Genomic DNA, 16,283 nt, shown 5'->3' with positions numbered 1-16,283 from the left:
GGCAAAAACCTTTCCCTGAAATCCAACCTCAGCCTGCCCCGACTCAGCTGCAGCCGCTCCCTCCACTCCTGTCCCTGGGCACCAGAGTGAAGAGGTTCCCTCAGCCCCAGCCAGGGACCCGCTCCCAAGGCTGCTGCCATGGCCACCAGGGCTGGCACCAGCTGGGATGCTCGGTTTCCACAGGCTGGGGTTCAGGAATGGGATTTCCCAGTTTCCTGCTCTCGCTAAAACCCTGCTGGTGCTCGTTGCCCTCCCACCTTCCACTGAAGGAAAAAAGGGAAAGATCCCAGGCTGGGATAAGAACAATTTACTGGGAACAGCAACGAGATGAGGAACAAGCAGGACTAGAAAAATATTGACAACAGAAGGGATAAGAAAAACTATTTACAGGGGAAATTACATCACCATCAATTGTATCTTCCTGGCCACGCATCTCCTCCTGCCTGGAAAGGACACCCTTCTCAGGGAGAGAGAGAGAGAGTCCCTTTCCTGCCCCTGGCAATGACCTGAGTGGGAGTGAATGTAGTGACAGGGCCATGGCCACACCCTCATGTTCTTCAATCCCACATCAGGTCATTGGCAGGGGCAGGAGAAGGTACAGGTGTCTTCCCAGCATGGATCACAGGTAACAGGGATCACCAGGGCTCTTCCCAATGTGGGTTCTTCAATGGGGGGTTAAGCTGGAGCGGTGCACGAAGCTTCTCCTGCAGTTGGGGCACTCACGGGGCTTCCCTCACGGGTGGCTCCGTTGGTGTTTGGTCAAGTGAGAGCTCCGGGTGAAGCTCTTCCCACACTGGGGACACTCGTAGGGCCTCTCCCCAGTGTGGATGCGCCGGTGGGTGACAAGGGTGGTGTTGTGCTTGAAGCCCTTCCCGCAGTCAGGGCAGCGGAAGGGCCTCTCATCCGTGTGAATCCGCTGATGTACAAGGAGAGCAGAGCTTCTGTGAAACCTCCTCTGACACTCAGGACACTCATAGGGCCTCTCCCCAGTGTGGATGCATAGGTGGGCTACAAGGGCAGAGCTGCAGCTGAAGCCCTTCCCACACTCCCCACACTCGTAGGGCCATTCCCCAGTGTGGATCATCTAATGTCGTTTCAGACTGTTGCTATGCCTGAAGCTCTTCCCACACTCCAAGCACTTGTGGGGCTTCTCCCCATCGTGAAGCTTCTCAGGGACCACCAGCTCCGAGCTCTGGCTGAAGCTCTGCCCACCTTCCTGACCCGGAGTGGGCCTTTCCTCTTCAGAGCACCCTGGGCTGGGTTTGCAGCCCCTCCTTTTGTGGGATCTCCGGGGCTTTTCCTCCCTATTGGATTCTTGCTCTGTGGAGTTGCTCAAATCAGCCTCTTCCATGAGGTTCTGCTGCAGGGATTTGTCCTTCCTGGTCTCCATCATCAGCTCCTGCTCTGGGGTAGGAAGGACAAGGAGAGGATGGGATTTGCCTCCGTGCCACAAGGAAGGGCAAGGAGATCCCCCCAGTGCATCCCCGTCAGCAGAGCGTCGGCAGCGGGGCTGTCCTGCAGCCGGGGGCCAGGCTGGGCTGGGAGACGGAACAGGAGAGAGGGGGAAAGGGTCACTGACTTCCTCCTCACCTGCCTGGATGTCCAAGGGCACCTTCCTCTTCCTCACAGCCTCCTCCTCCATTTCGTGAAGGTTTGGGTATGGGAAATTCTGTTTTGGGAGGAAAACAAGGGATGAGCACATTGAGTTTTGTACTGGTTTGAAGGCAAACCAGGGGGAGAGTCTAATCCAGAATGACAACTGAGTAAGAAAATTAAGATCAAGGCAATGATACAGAAACACTGGTTTAAACTCACAGAGTCAGGATATAACCTGACACCCCGTTGCTCAGGGTGGTGGTAGCAGTCTGATGAAATGGTGGCTGCAGTCCGGCTGGAGTGATGAACGTGATTCTGTCAAAGCAGTGATCCTGTAGAAGTGTCTGGTCTTCCTCTGAAGGTCCAGTGGTGGTTATGGAGCTCTTGTCCTCTGGGAATGCAGTAGGCAAGGTGGTCGTGGTGTTGCAAGGGTGAGATTATATCCAGGTAGGAATGCTTGGTTCCTCCCCCTGCGCGGAGCATCCCACAATGGGATGATGTAATTTTATCAGTCCTGCAGTGACACTCAATGGCCCATTAACAGAAGATGGCCCCTGGAGGGCGTTATCAGGGCTGAGCCATGGAAGAGATAAAGAACACTGCCCCACCTGTTGATAACAGTTTATGGAGATGATGACTGAAAACACTTTTGGTTACATCTGACACTGTAACTTGAAACAGTGAGGCCATCCCTGCTTGGGGTGGGGGGTGAACACCACCCTCCTTACCCAAACTGGCTCAGGTGTAAAACCCCCACCCTGGGAAGGACACGCACACAGGGACAATGTCACACTTGTCCTGTCCCAGGGGAGATTTCTGTCCCTGTCACTCCCTTGCTCTCCCCCCTTTTCTCTTTCTTTCCGTCTCTCTCTCTACCTCACTTTTACTGTTCAATAAAATCCACTTAAATTTGGTGACCTTTGCACCTTAGTTGGGGCAGAGACATCTCTGTAACAATTTTATTAACCAGCTTGCAACATTATTTTGCACAGTGAGTTCAGGGCACTGCTGTCTGACCCCAAGTGCCTTTTTGACAACAGCCTGGTTCCCTCCTATGAGGAGGTTCTGCCTCTTTCTGGAGGAACTCTTGGAAACTTGGATGCAGCTTCCTCTGAGCAACTTTTGGGAGAACTTATGAGGAAAATGGCTGTTGTGGGTGGCCAGTGTAAAGAAAATATATTCCTGTCCTTCCCCGAAAAGTTTGTTAAAGTCACTGGAGGAAAGGGAGCAAATCACACCAGTGAAACTGACCAGGATCAGTCACCCCAAGGTGAGGAACACAGGGCTACTAAAGTCCTACAAGAAGCCCACCTCAAGTAGCTAAACTCCCAAATAATTAGTGAATTCGCAGGCTTGGGGGCTTTTCCAAATATGAGAATCATTATTTTCTTAATTCCCGTCGCCTTTGTGACAGCTACACAGAGCTTTCCCTTCCTTTTAATAATCTGTATTGGGCCAAATTTCCATGTTTCTTTTTTCGGAACCTGCCAGCGTCTGAGTTGGAGCTGTGCTGGAAGTTATGAAATTTAGAACTGCCACACAATTGCTTCTGCTGCTGGTTTATTAATGTTTGGGATTTGTTTGTGTTTCCATCACAAGTGACTTGTGGGAAGAGCAAATCTTCCTCAAGGCATTTTATGTAGTGTTAAGTTTAATTTCTGCTGAGTTTGTTTTGTCTTGTGCCCAGGGGATGCTCAAGGGCTCTCTGGTTTTGGTTTGGCCCTAATTTTCTTCTGATTTGTCTTTATCACTTAAAAACACCTGAAAAATGACTAAAAAGAGTATTGACTAAAAAGAGATGTCAAAAGTCCCACCATTTAAGAGGTATCTGAGGTGGAATTTATGGTTTGGGAACGTATTCTGGAGGATTTGTGGGTTCTTGGGGGATATCTGGTAGTATTCTCCATATCTTTGCACTCCAAAAGACAAGGTGAATTGCTCTGTCACCTCAAAATTATTCAATCCCACTGGAAACCTCACAATCTTACCCCAAAATTGCTCAATCCCACCTCAAAATGGCTGGTTCCCACCTCAGTCCCATGCCAAAATTACTCAATTCCACAACCTCTAGGGTGAGATGGGGTTGGGAGGAGATCGGGAGAAGTGAAATCCAAATTTGAGGTTCTGGGATTAGGATTGTGTGGGCCTGGGTGGTTGTGATGTATTTTGATAGTAAATAAAACTTCCAGAATTATTGATTTCTGTTCCGTTAATTTTCTGTCAGTTCTGGTTTGCTTTTCAGAGTGCTGCCTTCTCAGCTGATTTTGTTTGTGACCTCCTGTCCCAGACTGAAAAGCAAGATGTGTTCTATTTCCCATCAGTTTGGCAGTTGTCCTGTGTTAAGTGGGCAGTTTTTCCTTATCTCTTCCACAATCAATCCTCAGTCAGGGGAGATATCTGCTGATAATGAACCATTGAATGTCACTGCATGACTGATAAGAACTATAACATCCCATTGTGAGATGCTCTGCCCAGAGGGAGGAGCCAAGCATTCCTACCTGCATCTAGTCTTGGGAGTCTGGCCCACCAACACAGCTTTTTCTGGGCTGGATTTCTCAGAGGAACAGCTGCCTCTTCCTCTTCAGAAGAAGACACCCTTTTCTACAGGATCACTTCTCCAACAGAACCACACCTGAAACTGCAGGAGGACTGCAGCCACCATTCCAATTGGACTGCAGCCAACACCCTGTCCAACAGACTGTCAGGATGTATTCTGACTCCCTCAGTGTTGTTTTCGTTTACTGCATTGTTTATTTTATCTTTTTATTTTCTTCCCTGATAAAATACTGCTATTCCTGCTCCCATATTTTTACTAGAGAGGCCCCCTTAATTTCAAATTTTTAACAATTCAGAAATAAAGAGTCTGCATTTCAGGAGAGGCTCCTGCCTTCCTTAGCAGACATGTGTCATTCCAAACCAAAACATCTCCTTTCTCTCCTGCCTTCCTTTGCCTGCTCTGTTTCTCTCTCTGTGTCTCCCTTGACCCAGGGCAGCTCCCACCAAAGGCCCTGTCCTGATTTAATTCCCAATCCATGAGCTACGACAACCATGGGTGAAGTTATGAAGGCTGGCAGTGAAATGTCCCTGTAGGATCCTGCTCCACTTGGCTGTTGGCTCTTCCATAAGAGCTTTGCCTTCAAGGGCAGGAACATCTTTTCCTGGCTGGGAACTGGAATTCCAGCCCCTGGGAGTGTGTGCCATGGATCCCACAGGGGCATTCCCGAGGCTCCCAGGGTGCTGCTCCTGCCGTGCCTCCCAAGGAGCTGTGCAGGGCAGGGGACAAGGTGCAGCAGCTGTGTTGGTGCTGCAGTGTTACCACAGCCCCTGGTTCCAGGAGTTTCCGCACTGCCAACAGCCGTTCCTGGGATCCATGATGCCCTGCTGTGTCCCCATGGATATTTGGTGTCATGAAGTTCTTCAGTGTCACAATGGCCACCTCACTCCATGAGCTTCCGCAGTGTCCAAATGGCCTCCTTGGATGGGCAGTGTCACCATGGACCATTGGCTACATGCAGCCCCGCTGGGTCACCATGGACTCCTTGGTTCCATGAGGTTCTGGGTGTGTCCCCATGGTCTCCTTGGATCCACAGTGTCACAATGGACCACTGGATCCACGTGGCCCTGCTGTGTCACCATGGCCCCTTGGTTACGTGGGACCCCAGGGTCACAATTGACTCTTTGCTTTGTCATCCTATGGGAGAGAACTGTCCTTCTTCTCCAGGGGCCTATGGCCAAAACTGGGATTCCTTCCCCAAATTTCCTTATATGCAAAGATTGTTCCCCGATGAAATCTGCGAATAGAAACAGGTCTGGCTGCCTTGGGCACCCAGGGGCCACCTCTCATCTGCCTTTCAGACACTGAGTCCGTGTGCTTTTCTTGCTTAAAAAGCATCCATCTCAACCAGGCACCCATGGTCAAAATTTGGGATCTGCCTCCGAAATTCCCTATATACAAGGATAGCCCCCAGAAAAATGATGCCAGGAATCACAAGTCTGGCTGGCCTTGGCTTCCTGAGGTCTGGCACTCATGTTCCTCTGAAACACTGGGGCTCTGTGCTTTCCTTCCTAATAAAAAGAACTCTTCTTCCTGTCCAGGCACCCATGGCTAAACCTGGGATTCCACCTCCAAAACTCAGTACATCGAAGGATTGCTCCCAAGTGAAAGCTGCCAGGACAGACAGGTCTGGCTGCCTTTGGCCCCTTGGGGGCTTCTTCTCATCAGCTTTTGAAATACTGGGGCTCAGTGCTTTCCTTCTAATGGAAAAGAACCTTCTTTTTTCTAAAGGCGTCTGTGGTCAAAACTGACATTCTTCATCCCAAATTCCATATATCCAAGGATTACTACATGACAAGAGTTTCCAGGAGAAACAGGTCTGGCTGGCTTGGCCTCACAGGAGCCACTCTCTCCTCTCCTCTCCTCTCCTCTCCTCTCCTCTCCTCTCCTCTCCTCTCCTCTCCTCTCCTCTCCTCTCCTCTCCTCTCCTCTCCTCTCCTCTCCTCTCCTCTCCTCTCCTCTCCTCTCCTCTCCTCTCCTCTCCTCTCCTCTCCTCTCCTCTCCTCTCCTCTCCTCTCCTCTCCTCTCCTCTCCTCTCCTCTCCTCTCCTCTCCTCTCCTCTCCTCTCCTCTCCTCTCCTCTCCTCTCCTCTCCTCTCCTCTCCTCTCCTCTCCTCTCCTCTCCTCTCCTCTCCTCTCCTCTCCTCTCCTCTCCTCTCCTCTCCTCTCCTCTCCTCTCCTCTCCTCTCCTCTCCTCTCCTCTCCTCTCCTCTCCTCTCCTCTCCTCTCCTCTCCTCTCCTCTCCTCTCCTCTCCTCTCCTCTCCTCTCCTCTCCTCTCCTCTCCTCTCCTCTCCTCTCCTCTCCTCTCCTCTCCTCTCCTCTCCTCTCCTCTCCTCTCCTCTCCTCTCCTCTCCTCTCCTCTCCTCTCCTCTCCTCTCCTCTCCTCTCCTCTCCTCTCCTCTCCTCTCCCCTCCCCTCCCCTCCCCTCCCCTCCCCTCCCCTCCCCTCCCCTCCCCTCCCCTCCCCTCCCCTCCCCTCCCCTCCCCTCCCACCTGACAGGTCTTGCTGATGTTGGGATGCCAAGGGCTGCCTCTCATCAGCTCCTGGAGCACAGAGGGTCTGTGCTTTTCTTTCTATGGAAAAGAACTTTTCCTCTTTTCAGATGCTCACTGCCAAAACTGCTATTCTCCCTGAAAAATTCCTATATGCAAGGTTATCCCACAGAACAAAATCTGGCAGCTCTGGTTGGCCTCTGGTGGTCACCTCTCATCCCTCCAGGAAACATTGGCACTCTCTTCCCTCATTCCTGTGGAAAAGAACTGGCTTTCATGTCCAGGGACCATGGCCAAAATTAGAAGTTGGCCTCCCAATTTCCATATATCCACGGATTGCTCCCAGACAAAAGTAGCCAGGACAGACAGGTCAGGCTGGCCCTGTCCTCTGGTGATTTTCTTAGACTCTGAGATGAATGTTTTCATTTGAAAACACCTTGGAGAGGGCCCAGAGATCTCCCAAGGTGGGATTTTGAGGCCTCGGGCACATGACCACTGCATATGGACAAAGGAGCTCTGTGCTCTGTGCTGCTGGGGTGGTTTTACATCACAGAAGTGATGTCCTGAGAGAAGCTGCTAGCAGTTTCCTTCGTGTCTGACAAAAAAACCAATCAGTAATTAGCTTTGAGAGCTGACAGTCTGTTAAACCACTAAGCAAACTGCAGACACCTCTGTGCAGACCCAAGTTAAAGATGAGAAAGCCTGGGTGGGTCTCTTTCCCAGAGCCTGGCCGGGCTCATGGAACCATCTGCAGGCCCTGGGGAGATATTGACTCTGTCAGTGCTGCCATCCTCCCTCCAGTGAGAGAAAAGGACAGAGGGCAGGCACACAGAGCAGCAACATGAAGACACCGAGGTCAGGGAGGAGGAAGTTGAGTCCCAGGTGGGAGGGATGAAGAGATGACTTGATCCTGGGGCTGAAATCCTCTGCTAAAGCGATGGAGAAGGATGTCATTGATACATCAAACTCTCCTTTTCCCTATAAGGCATTGAAAAGTATGGGGAGATTGTTGTTTTCAGCAAAGGCCTCCATGCTTAAGTAAGCAAATATTGCAACAGCTGTGATCCTATGAGAAGTTTGAACAGAGAAAGAGAGCAGAGTGATGAGACCCTGTGCACCAGGGAGAGAAGAAGACCTCTGTTCCCAGAGATGAAGATGATTTCAGAAATAGATGAAGAGAACCGTTGCTCTTAAACAGCTCATCTTGAAATTAATACCCCGTAAGCTGGCATGGCCCATAAACACAGCTGTGGGAAAAGCTGTGAAAAAATGTGAGGGCCTTCGTAATTGCAGATTTTTCCAGGCAGCTGCTCTTTGTGGAAATTGAGAGCCACAAGATAACTGTTTTCTTGTGGAGAAGTCTCCATAGCAAGAAATAGGGACTCCTCTCCCTAAGTAAACTAAAGAAGGACTCTCCCAGAGGTGGTAAACTGACTGAAAATTTTTTTGTTTGTCTTTTTATATAATCAGTATGTATGAAAAGGTTGTATGGAGAGGGGAGGTGTTCTGAGAGTTTTGTTCTGATCCTTATTACTCTTTCTTTTGTTCCTTTTAACAAACTTTTCGTTATACTCTTAAAGTTTGAGCCTACTTTGCCTTTCTCCTAATCCTACCTCACAGCAGGAAATGAGTGAGTATATTCTAGTGAGTGTACTGGTAATTAGCCAACACTGAACCCACCACACTAATTAATGCATTGGCTGAGAAATCTCAAATTTGCAAACCAAAACCACTACAGAAACTTCCTGATGAACGGCACGAGAGCAGAGGGAAATCAAGGCAGAGCCATGGTTTGTCAGGACTTGCTTGATCCTAATGAGCCCCGTGGTGCATTTGGAGCTGAGCCCTGGAACCTCAGGGCCTGAGAGGAGATTGCACAAATCTTTCCAGGAGTCAGAGACAGAGGAAAAACCCAAAGTGTCTCAAAGCATTTATGGGACCCACTGAGGTCCATCCCCAACACAGGGTCCTCATGGAGTCCTTGGAGGAGAGAAATGGAGACTTAAAATGGCACAAAAACCTCTCAGTGTGGAAAGGAAAATCCAAAGTACCTGAAAAAAGTTTAGTATCTCAGAGTATTAATGAGCCCCACTGGGTGTCAGTACAAAGCTCTCAAGGGACTCGTTAAAGCAGATAATTGGGGCCATGATTGCACAAACCTCTCACAGAGTCTGTATCAAAAGGGAAACACCAAGTACCTTAAAAGAAATGAAGTTCTGTGAGCATGAAGGAACCCCCAGGGCCATTCCTGACCAAGGCTCCCCAGGGACTCCTTCCAGCAGATCCTTGAGGCCACTGGGATGTGGGCTAGGGGGGGATGCTGAGGGCAGGACCAGGGGGTGACAGTGCCCAGCCTGGCTGGGCTGTGTCAGGAGGCCCCAGGGCCTCAGGACAAGGTGTCTCCTCACAGCCCTTGGTGGCACAGACCCTGCTGTGCCCCAGGGCACCAAGACTTGGCTTCTCTTTGTCCCCACCTGTCATCAGTGCCTCCAGTTCTCTGCTCTGCCTGGAGCCTGGGGACACTTTCTCAGTCGTGTCCCTCAGTGGGACCCATTAAAAGTCCAAGAAACTTTGGAGTTGGATTCTGACTTGGAGTTCTGGAGAGGTTTCTGCAGCTCCCTCTCAGGGCCTGATGTTCAGGGCCTGAGCACAAAGCCCCAGAGGGTCATTAAAGTCCTTGTGCTGTGTCTGTGCTGCTGAGCTGGGCCGGGCTCCTGGCACAGAGGGTGATCCTGGTAACCAAGCAGAGCTTCAAAAGCACATTTCTCTTGCTGAGCAGCTCTTCTCACAGCCCAGCAGGGCTGGGGCACTGCCTGCAGCCAGCCCGGGCACAGCACAGAGGCACAGAGAGCTTCAATCAGTCAGGGCTGGGAAGGGGCTGAGAAGTGCCTGGGGCAGAATCACTGCCAGCCCTTGGCACAGGAACCTCTGGCTGCAGGACAATGCAGCTGCAGCTCCTGGAGAGATCTCCTAAAGCTGGAACATCCCAATGCCCACAGACCCTGTGAGTGCATTCTCTGCTCATCTCCTGTGCAGAGCAGCCAGGGGTGCCCAGGGCTGTCCTGCAGAGCAGGGTCCTGCAGCCCAGGGCGCTGTGCTGGGCCAGGGACTCTGCTGCCTGCCAGGGACAGCTCTCAGCCGGCCCTGGAGCTGCTCCCAGCGCTGGCCAGGAGCTGTAGGGGGAAGGAGCCGCCCTGAGCAGGGCAGGTGCTGCTGCTGAGAGGGGCTGGGTGGGGCAGGGCTGCTCCCAGCTCCAGACCAGCCTGGGCACAGCTCCGGAGGGCACTTCCCAAAGAAGGTAAGCCTGGGATTGCTGTAAAGATCAGGGGCTTTCCTGAGAGTGTTTTCAATTTCCTGCTTGGAGCTGGATGGGAAAGTTGGGGTGATGACATGAAGAATTTTTCCTTTTATACATTTTTCATATATCCGTAGGTTCATAAATTACTATTATGTAATTATAAATTTATAATCCTTACCTAACTCTATTAAACTCTTAATGAACTCTACTTAACTACTATTATATACTTAATGTAATTATAATCCTTAATTAACTCTAATATGTTTCCTTACTTTTCTCTTAGATTTTAGAACAATAACCTGTCTAAACACATTTTTTAAATGCTATATAGTCTTATTATCAGGGAAAGAACCCACAAGAAGACCATTTCGGTTTTTAAATGTGAGCAGTGATAAGAAAACCTGGGGCAAAGAAGCCCTTGGACCTACTCCAATGGTTTGAGCTAGGAGTGTGTAAATGGGGCAACTGAATCTCCTATTGGGTGTCCCTGTTAACTATACTAATTAATTAACCTTAATGAATTGCTGAAATCATGGGCTGGGTGTGCCCCAACCCCTCTGGGACACGTGGAAGCTTCCAATAAAGGTCTGGTTTTTACTTTACTGTTCTAACACTGTTGCAAGGGGTTTTTTTCTCTTTTGATTATAGACAACAGGGGGATGAGAGAAGCAGAACAGGAATTGTAATCCCAGAATCCCAGAACATTCTGAGCAGAAAGGGAAATACAGGATCATCAAAGGAATGTTTGAACATTTACAGAGACTCCGGAACTTTGGGTGACTTTGGGTGGTCAGTCTCTCTGCCGGGAGCCTCCCAAAGGGCCTTCAGCCCCTCCTAAGCCCTGGACAGCAGCAGTATCACCTTTGCAGAGCCCAGCTCCTAAATATCCAGGCTTGTCCCTCTGCCACAGGGCCACAAACCCAAGGCAGCAGGGCAGGGATGGCTCCTCGAGAGCCCCCACGCACAGGCCTGGCTGCTCCTGGCACACTCAGCCAGCACAACTGGAGCTCAGGCAGGGAACTGGGTGAAGGTTTTCCCAGAGCAGGAACAAGGGTGGGTGAGTCCCAGCGGGACAGTCTGAAGGGAATGGCCCAGGTTTGGCTCCAAGCAGCCTCTCCTGACTTGTCCCTCTCCTTTCTCCATGACCAGGTGCCCATGTGCAGCCACAGCAAATGTCCAACAGCAGCTCCATCAGCCACTTCCTCCTGCTGGCACTGGCAGACACACGGCAGCTGCAGCTCCTGCACTTCTGCCTCTTCCTGGGCATCTCCCTGGCTGCCCTCCTGGGCAACGGCCTCATCATCAGCGCCGTAGCCTGCGGCCACCACCTGCACACGCCCATGTTCTTCTTCCTGCTCCACCTGGCCCTCAGCGACCTGGGCTCCATCTGCACCACTGTCCCCAAAGCCATGCACAATTCCCTCTGGGACACCAGGGACATCTCCTACACAGGATGTGCTGCACAGCTCTTTTTCTTTCTCTTCTTCATCTCAGCAGAGTTTTCTCTCCTGACCATCATGTGCTATGATCGCTACGTGTCCATCTGCAAACCCCTGCACTACGGGACCCTCCTGGGCAGCAGAGCTTGTGCCCACATGGCAGCAGCTGCCTGGGCCAGTGCCTTTCTCTATTCACTGCTGCACACAGCCAATACATTTTCCCTGCCCCTGTGCCATGGCAATGCCCTGGGCCAGTTCTTCTGTGAAATCCCCCAGATCCTCAAGCTCTCTTGCTCACACCCCAACTCCCTCAAGGAATTTGTGCTCATTGCTATTAGTGTGTGTGCTGCATTTGGCTGTTTTGTGTTCATTGTTTTCTCCTATGTGCAGATCTTTAGGGCCGTGCTGAGGATTCCCTCTGAGCAGGGACGGCACAAAGCCTTTTCCACCTGCCTCCCTCACCTGGCCGTGGTCTCTCTGTTCTTCAGCACTGCAGTGTTTGCCTACCTGAAGTCCCCCTCGATGTCTTCCCCATCCCTGGATCTGGCCCTGTCAGTTCTGTACTCGGTGGTGCCTCCAGCCCTGAACCCCCTCATCTACAGCCTGAGGAACCAGGAGCTCAAGGCTGCAGTGTGGAGACTGATGACTGGGTGCTTTCAGGGACATTAAACTGCTGGCCAATTTCTGCAAATCACTTATAATAAACGTCATCTTTGATACTTCTTGTTGAATTAGTTGTGGGGTTTTTTTTCCTTTGTTTTACATTTTGCATATTGTCCACAATAAATGTCATTTTTGTGCCATTTCTGATGTTGATTATCTCCACCTTCCCTGTGGCCACAGACTGTGTCAATGAGGGGCTGCACTCTCAGTGGCTTTAAAGGAACTCAAGGATCTCCCAGCACAGTTTTCTGCAGAGATGCCCTTTTGCCGCCTTCTCTGGAGCTGCAGCAGCAATGTCTGTGTGCAGAGCTGGGGCAGATCGGTGCTGGCACAGCAGCTCTGGTCCTGCTGGCCACACCATTCCTGATCCAGGCCAGGAGCCATTGGCCTTCTTGGCCACCTGGGCACACGGCTGGCTCATGTCCAGCCTGCTGTCCATCAGTTCCTGCAGGTCCCTTTCTGCCTGGCTGCTGTCCAGCCCCTCTGTCCCCAGCCTGTAGCGCTGCAGGGGTTGTTGTGGCCTACGTGCAGGACCCGGCACTTGGACTTGTTAAACCTTACCTTGTTGGGTTTGGTCCCTGCATCCAGCCTGTCCAGGTCCCTCTGCAGAGCCCTCCTACCCTTCAGCAGATCAACACCCACATCCAGCTTGGTGTCATCTGCAAAGATGTCCTTGGTTCCAAGGGGCCCTCAGTGTCACAAATTCCCTTTGGTTGCACCAGGCCCTGCACTGTCACACTGGTCTCCTTGGTTCCATGGGGCCCCAAAAATGTGACAACGGACTCCTTGGTTCCTTGGGGCTTCACAGTGTCACAATGTTCTCGTTGGTGCCGCAGTTTCACAGTGGCCCCTCGGTTCCATGGGGCCCCAGGGTGTCACAAAGGCCCCATGGTCACATGAGGTCCCACACTGTCACAATGCTCTCGGTGGTTCCACAAGTCCCCTTAGTGTCACAATGGATTCCTTGTTTCCATGAGGCCACACAGTGTCACAACGGCCTTCCAGATTCCTGGAGGCCCGAGAGTGTCACAGTGGCCCCTTGGTTACACAAGGTCCTGCAGTGTCACAATGTCCCCTTGGTTCCATGAGGCCCCGCAGTGTCAGAATGGCCCCTTGGTTCCATTGGGCCCTGGACTCTCCCAGTGCTCTCTTTGGTTTTGCAGTGTCACAATGGTGAAACCCCTCGGTTACACGAGGCCTCGCAGTGTCACCATGGCCTCTGTGGTTCCACCAGGACCCAGTGTCACGGGGACTCTGTTGCCTTCATGAGAGACAACGGCGACCTGGTTGCAAGATGACAGCACGGCAGCCCGGCCTCGCCCGGGCTACTCGGGCTAACGACACACGCTGACACCAATGTGGTGGACGGTCGAAAGCATTTGTTATCTTATCTCATGGGTTTAAATAGTCTTGGGGGACTTTGCTACGTCAGGGGGGGTTTGGTAGGTTCTCTAGGTTAGTCGGGAGTGGAAAACTACTGGGTTAGGTGTGGTTACATGCATTGGGGTTAACAGATAACGTGAAGCAGGGAGAAGGGGGAAGGGTCTTTCTTTCCATCACATCCCGAGATCTTCCGTTTGCCTGTCCCTATCTACCACATCTCCCCTCCCCTTATCATATATAAAATGAGGTAGTCGTAGATATAGGCACTGGAGTGAGGTACAAACTTGTAACTTGGTAAGGAAAGGGTGGTTTGGTAAATCTGGGTAATTTTTGCAAGGTGAGTCTCGAAGGCTTTTGCGACTGACTGTGTTCACAGTTTTTGGTTTACAGCATTTGTTGCTGGCCTATGTCTGAGGGATGTCGGAACTCAAAATGTCCCTCAGACATTTTTAGAGGTTCCAGGCCTTGGTCAGAAGCATTTTAGACCCTGGCAAGCAGCTGAAAACAGCTGTGATCTTGAGTTTGAACCATGGAATGAATTACCAACTTTGAAGGTGGAACAAGCAGTCACAGAGGGTTAGATGGTATAGTAAAAGTAGTCACAATTTAGAGGGTAAAATTTTTTAGTATTGTACAGGGGGGTTTTAACACCTGTACAGGGGGGTTTTACTTTGTACAGGGGGGTCAGGAGTTCTAAGATGGAGGAAAGTGGACCTGATCCTGTTCTTCCTCCTTCTTCTTCCTTACCTCCATGTTCTTGGTGATGTTGGCATTTTTCTATTGGTTTAGGCTGGGGACACACTGTTCAACGTAGATGATAGATATTGGCACATTATTGTAAATATAGTACACGTAATTTCTGGTATATAATGTTTGTACCATCCCACTGAGGGGCAGAGCCCCACACGCTGCCCTGCAGGACAGAGCTACGGCAGGGCAGCAGAACTTGTTATGGATAAGCAAAAATAAACAACCTTGAAACCAGCACAGACGAACTATGGCTTCTTCTTTGGCAACGGGGCAGAAAGACAGAGACTTTCTACAATCTCGGAATCACCAATACCCACAGATTCCGACAACTGGCGTCCCTGCGCGGGCTTCAGCAAGAACAAGAAGAAACATCAAACAACCTCCAACCTTCATCAGCAGAGAAAAACAAAAAAATAAAGAAAGGAAGAAGAACAGAGCACAAATGCTCTCAGCAAATTCTAAGAGCAGAGGGAGCGGAAAGCTCAAGATAAGAACCTGACCTTCACCAAGACAGCTCGTCTGGAGGACAGCCAGGAGGAGGAAAACCAGAAGCGCGCCTGGGATTTCTCGCCTGTGACCTGCTGGACGATGAACAGTGCCATCTCCGGACTGACCTCGTGGTGACTCAGCTTTTGGTGAGAATGGTTGAAATTAAGAACATGGGGAAGGGATGCTCCCAAGACAGACAAAAATTTTTTTTTTTCAGCCCTACAGGGCAAGACTTTTACCCATCTGGTAGAGATAGCCTCAAGTGAGATGAAAGCTTTGTTATTGTGAGTGCAGTATACTCACCTGCACACAGATGTACATCTTTTGTTTGAGTTAAATTTTTGGCAAGGGATCAATAAGCAACTGTATTACCGAGCCACAGGAAAAAGAAAAAAAAAAAAAGATAAGACTGCCGCAAAAACTTTTGCCTTCAGCAAGGACAATAAGAGTCATTTTCACAACGCGGCATTTTAGACTAAACAGCTAAGGCTCCTATGGGAGCACAAGGAGGAAGATGGCCCAGCCAGCAGCTTCGGGCAATTTTCCTCACCAGGGGAAGCAAATTGCCTCCCGAAGAGGATCAGGGGGGGTGGTGTCTCATCATGTCCTGTGTCTCCGGGTTCACACTGTTCCTCAAGACTCCCCAAATCTCAATTTCTAAACTCCTCAGCTGCAGAAAATCCCCAGACAGTGAGACAAGCCAGGCACAGACGCAGCCCTCGGTGGGGGAAGGGACTGGCCACTGCCCGAGTCCGAACCCACAGTGGGGGGGCAGCGGCGCCGGCGGCTCCTGGGGGGAGGGGGCAGGCGTGAGTGTAGAGCGGAGGGAAAAGTGAGAGAGAGGAGAGAACTCTCGCAGCTGCGCAGGTGGGGAGTTCAAAGCAGCCTGCGGTGCAGGCGAGAGCGGGGGGGCAGTGGGAAACACGCGGACGCAGGAGGCGGCGGGAGCGCGGTGCGGCAGTCAGACGCCCGGAGCGCCCGGTGATGCGTTCCATGATAAGGGTCCATGAGAGTGCGAAAGCACCGTCCGGCAGGTGCCGGGGAATAGCTCCCAGTTCGCAGCAGCGGCGCTGGCCAGGCCGGCGGCTGGACGGAGAGCGGGACTCTCCTGTCGCCGCGGCGATGGCAGCGCGCATGCGCGAGACGGTAGAGCAAACCCGGAAGTCGGAGCGGGGATCTCTTGCATTTCGAACGCACGGGCATGGGCGCAGACGGCGTCGGGGGCGGCGATGGCCGCCAGCCAGCCGTCCGCAGACTGCGCGGTGGCCGCGGGGGGAGACCCGAGCGGCGCGGGGCCGGGCGGGACGCGGCGCGGGGCTGCGGCAGAGCGGAACGCGGCGAACGCGCGCTGATGACGTCATCAGAGCGCCGAATCGCGCTGGGCTCCAGCGGCAGTTCAGGGACCGAGAGAGCCGACCCAGAGTCAGACCGGGGTGGGCCAGGCCCGACAGAGAGAATGGGGGGGGACGTTCCCGAGGGACGGCCGCGCGGAGCCGGTGCAGGCGGGCGCGGTCGGTGCGGGGGTTCCTTCCCTTGTTCCCATGGCGACACAGACAGAGAGGGTGAGCAAGAGAGAGAGGCGCAGCCATCCTAACACAGGCAGAAGCGGGGTTTGACTG

The 16,283-nt window shown here is 51.8% G+C and overlaps 2 protein-coding genes across 2 annotated transcripts in view; one reads left to right on the top strand and one right to left on the bottom strand.

The window, feature by feature from the left end:
- LOC140681477 (uncharacterized) overlaps positions 1–16,283 on the bottom strand; it is a 472,703-nt gene that overhangs the window by 151,488 nt on the left and 304,932 nt on the right.
- On the top strand, positions 11,113–12,048 carry LOC140681463 (olfactory receptor 14J1-like). Its single transcript, XM_072921295.1, has one exon. The coding sequence runs from the start codon at positions 11,113–11,115 to the stop codon at positions 12,046–12,048; it is 936 nt and encodes a 311-aa protein (XP_072777396.1).

Source organism: Taeniopygia guttata, chromosome 36, assembly GCF_048771995.1.
Source record: "Taeniopygia guttata chromosome 36, bTaeGut7.mat, whole genome shotgun sequence".
Lineage (NCBI taxonomy): Eukaryota > Metazoa > Chordata > Aves > Passeriformes > Estrildidae > Taeniopygia > Taeniopygia guttata.
This window is presented reverse-complemented; position numbering and strand designations above follow the sequence as displayed.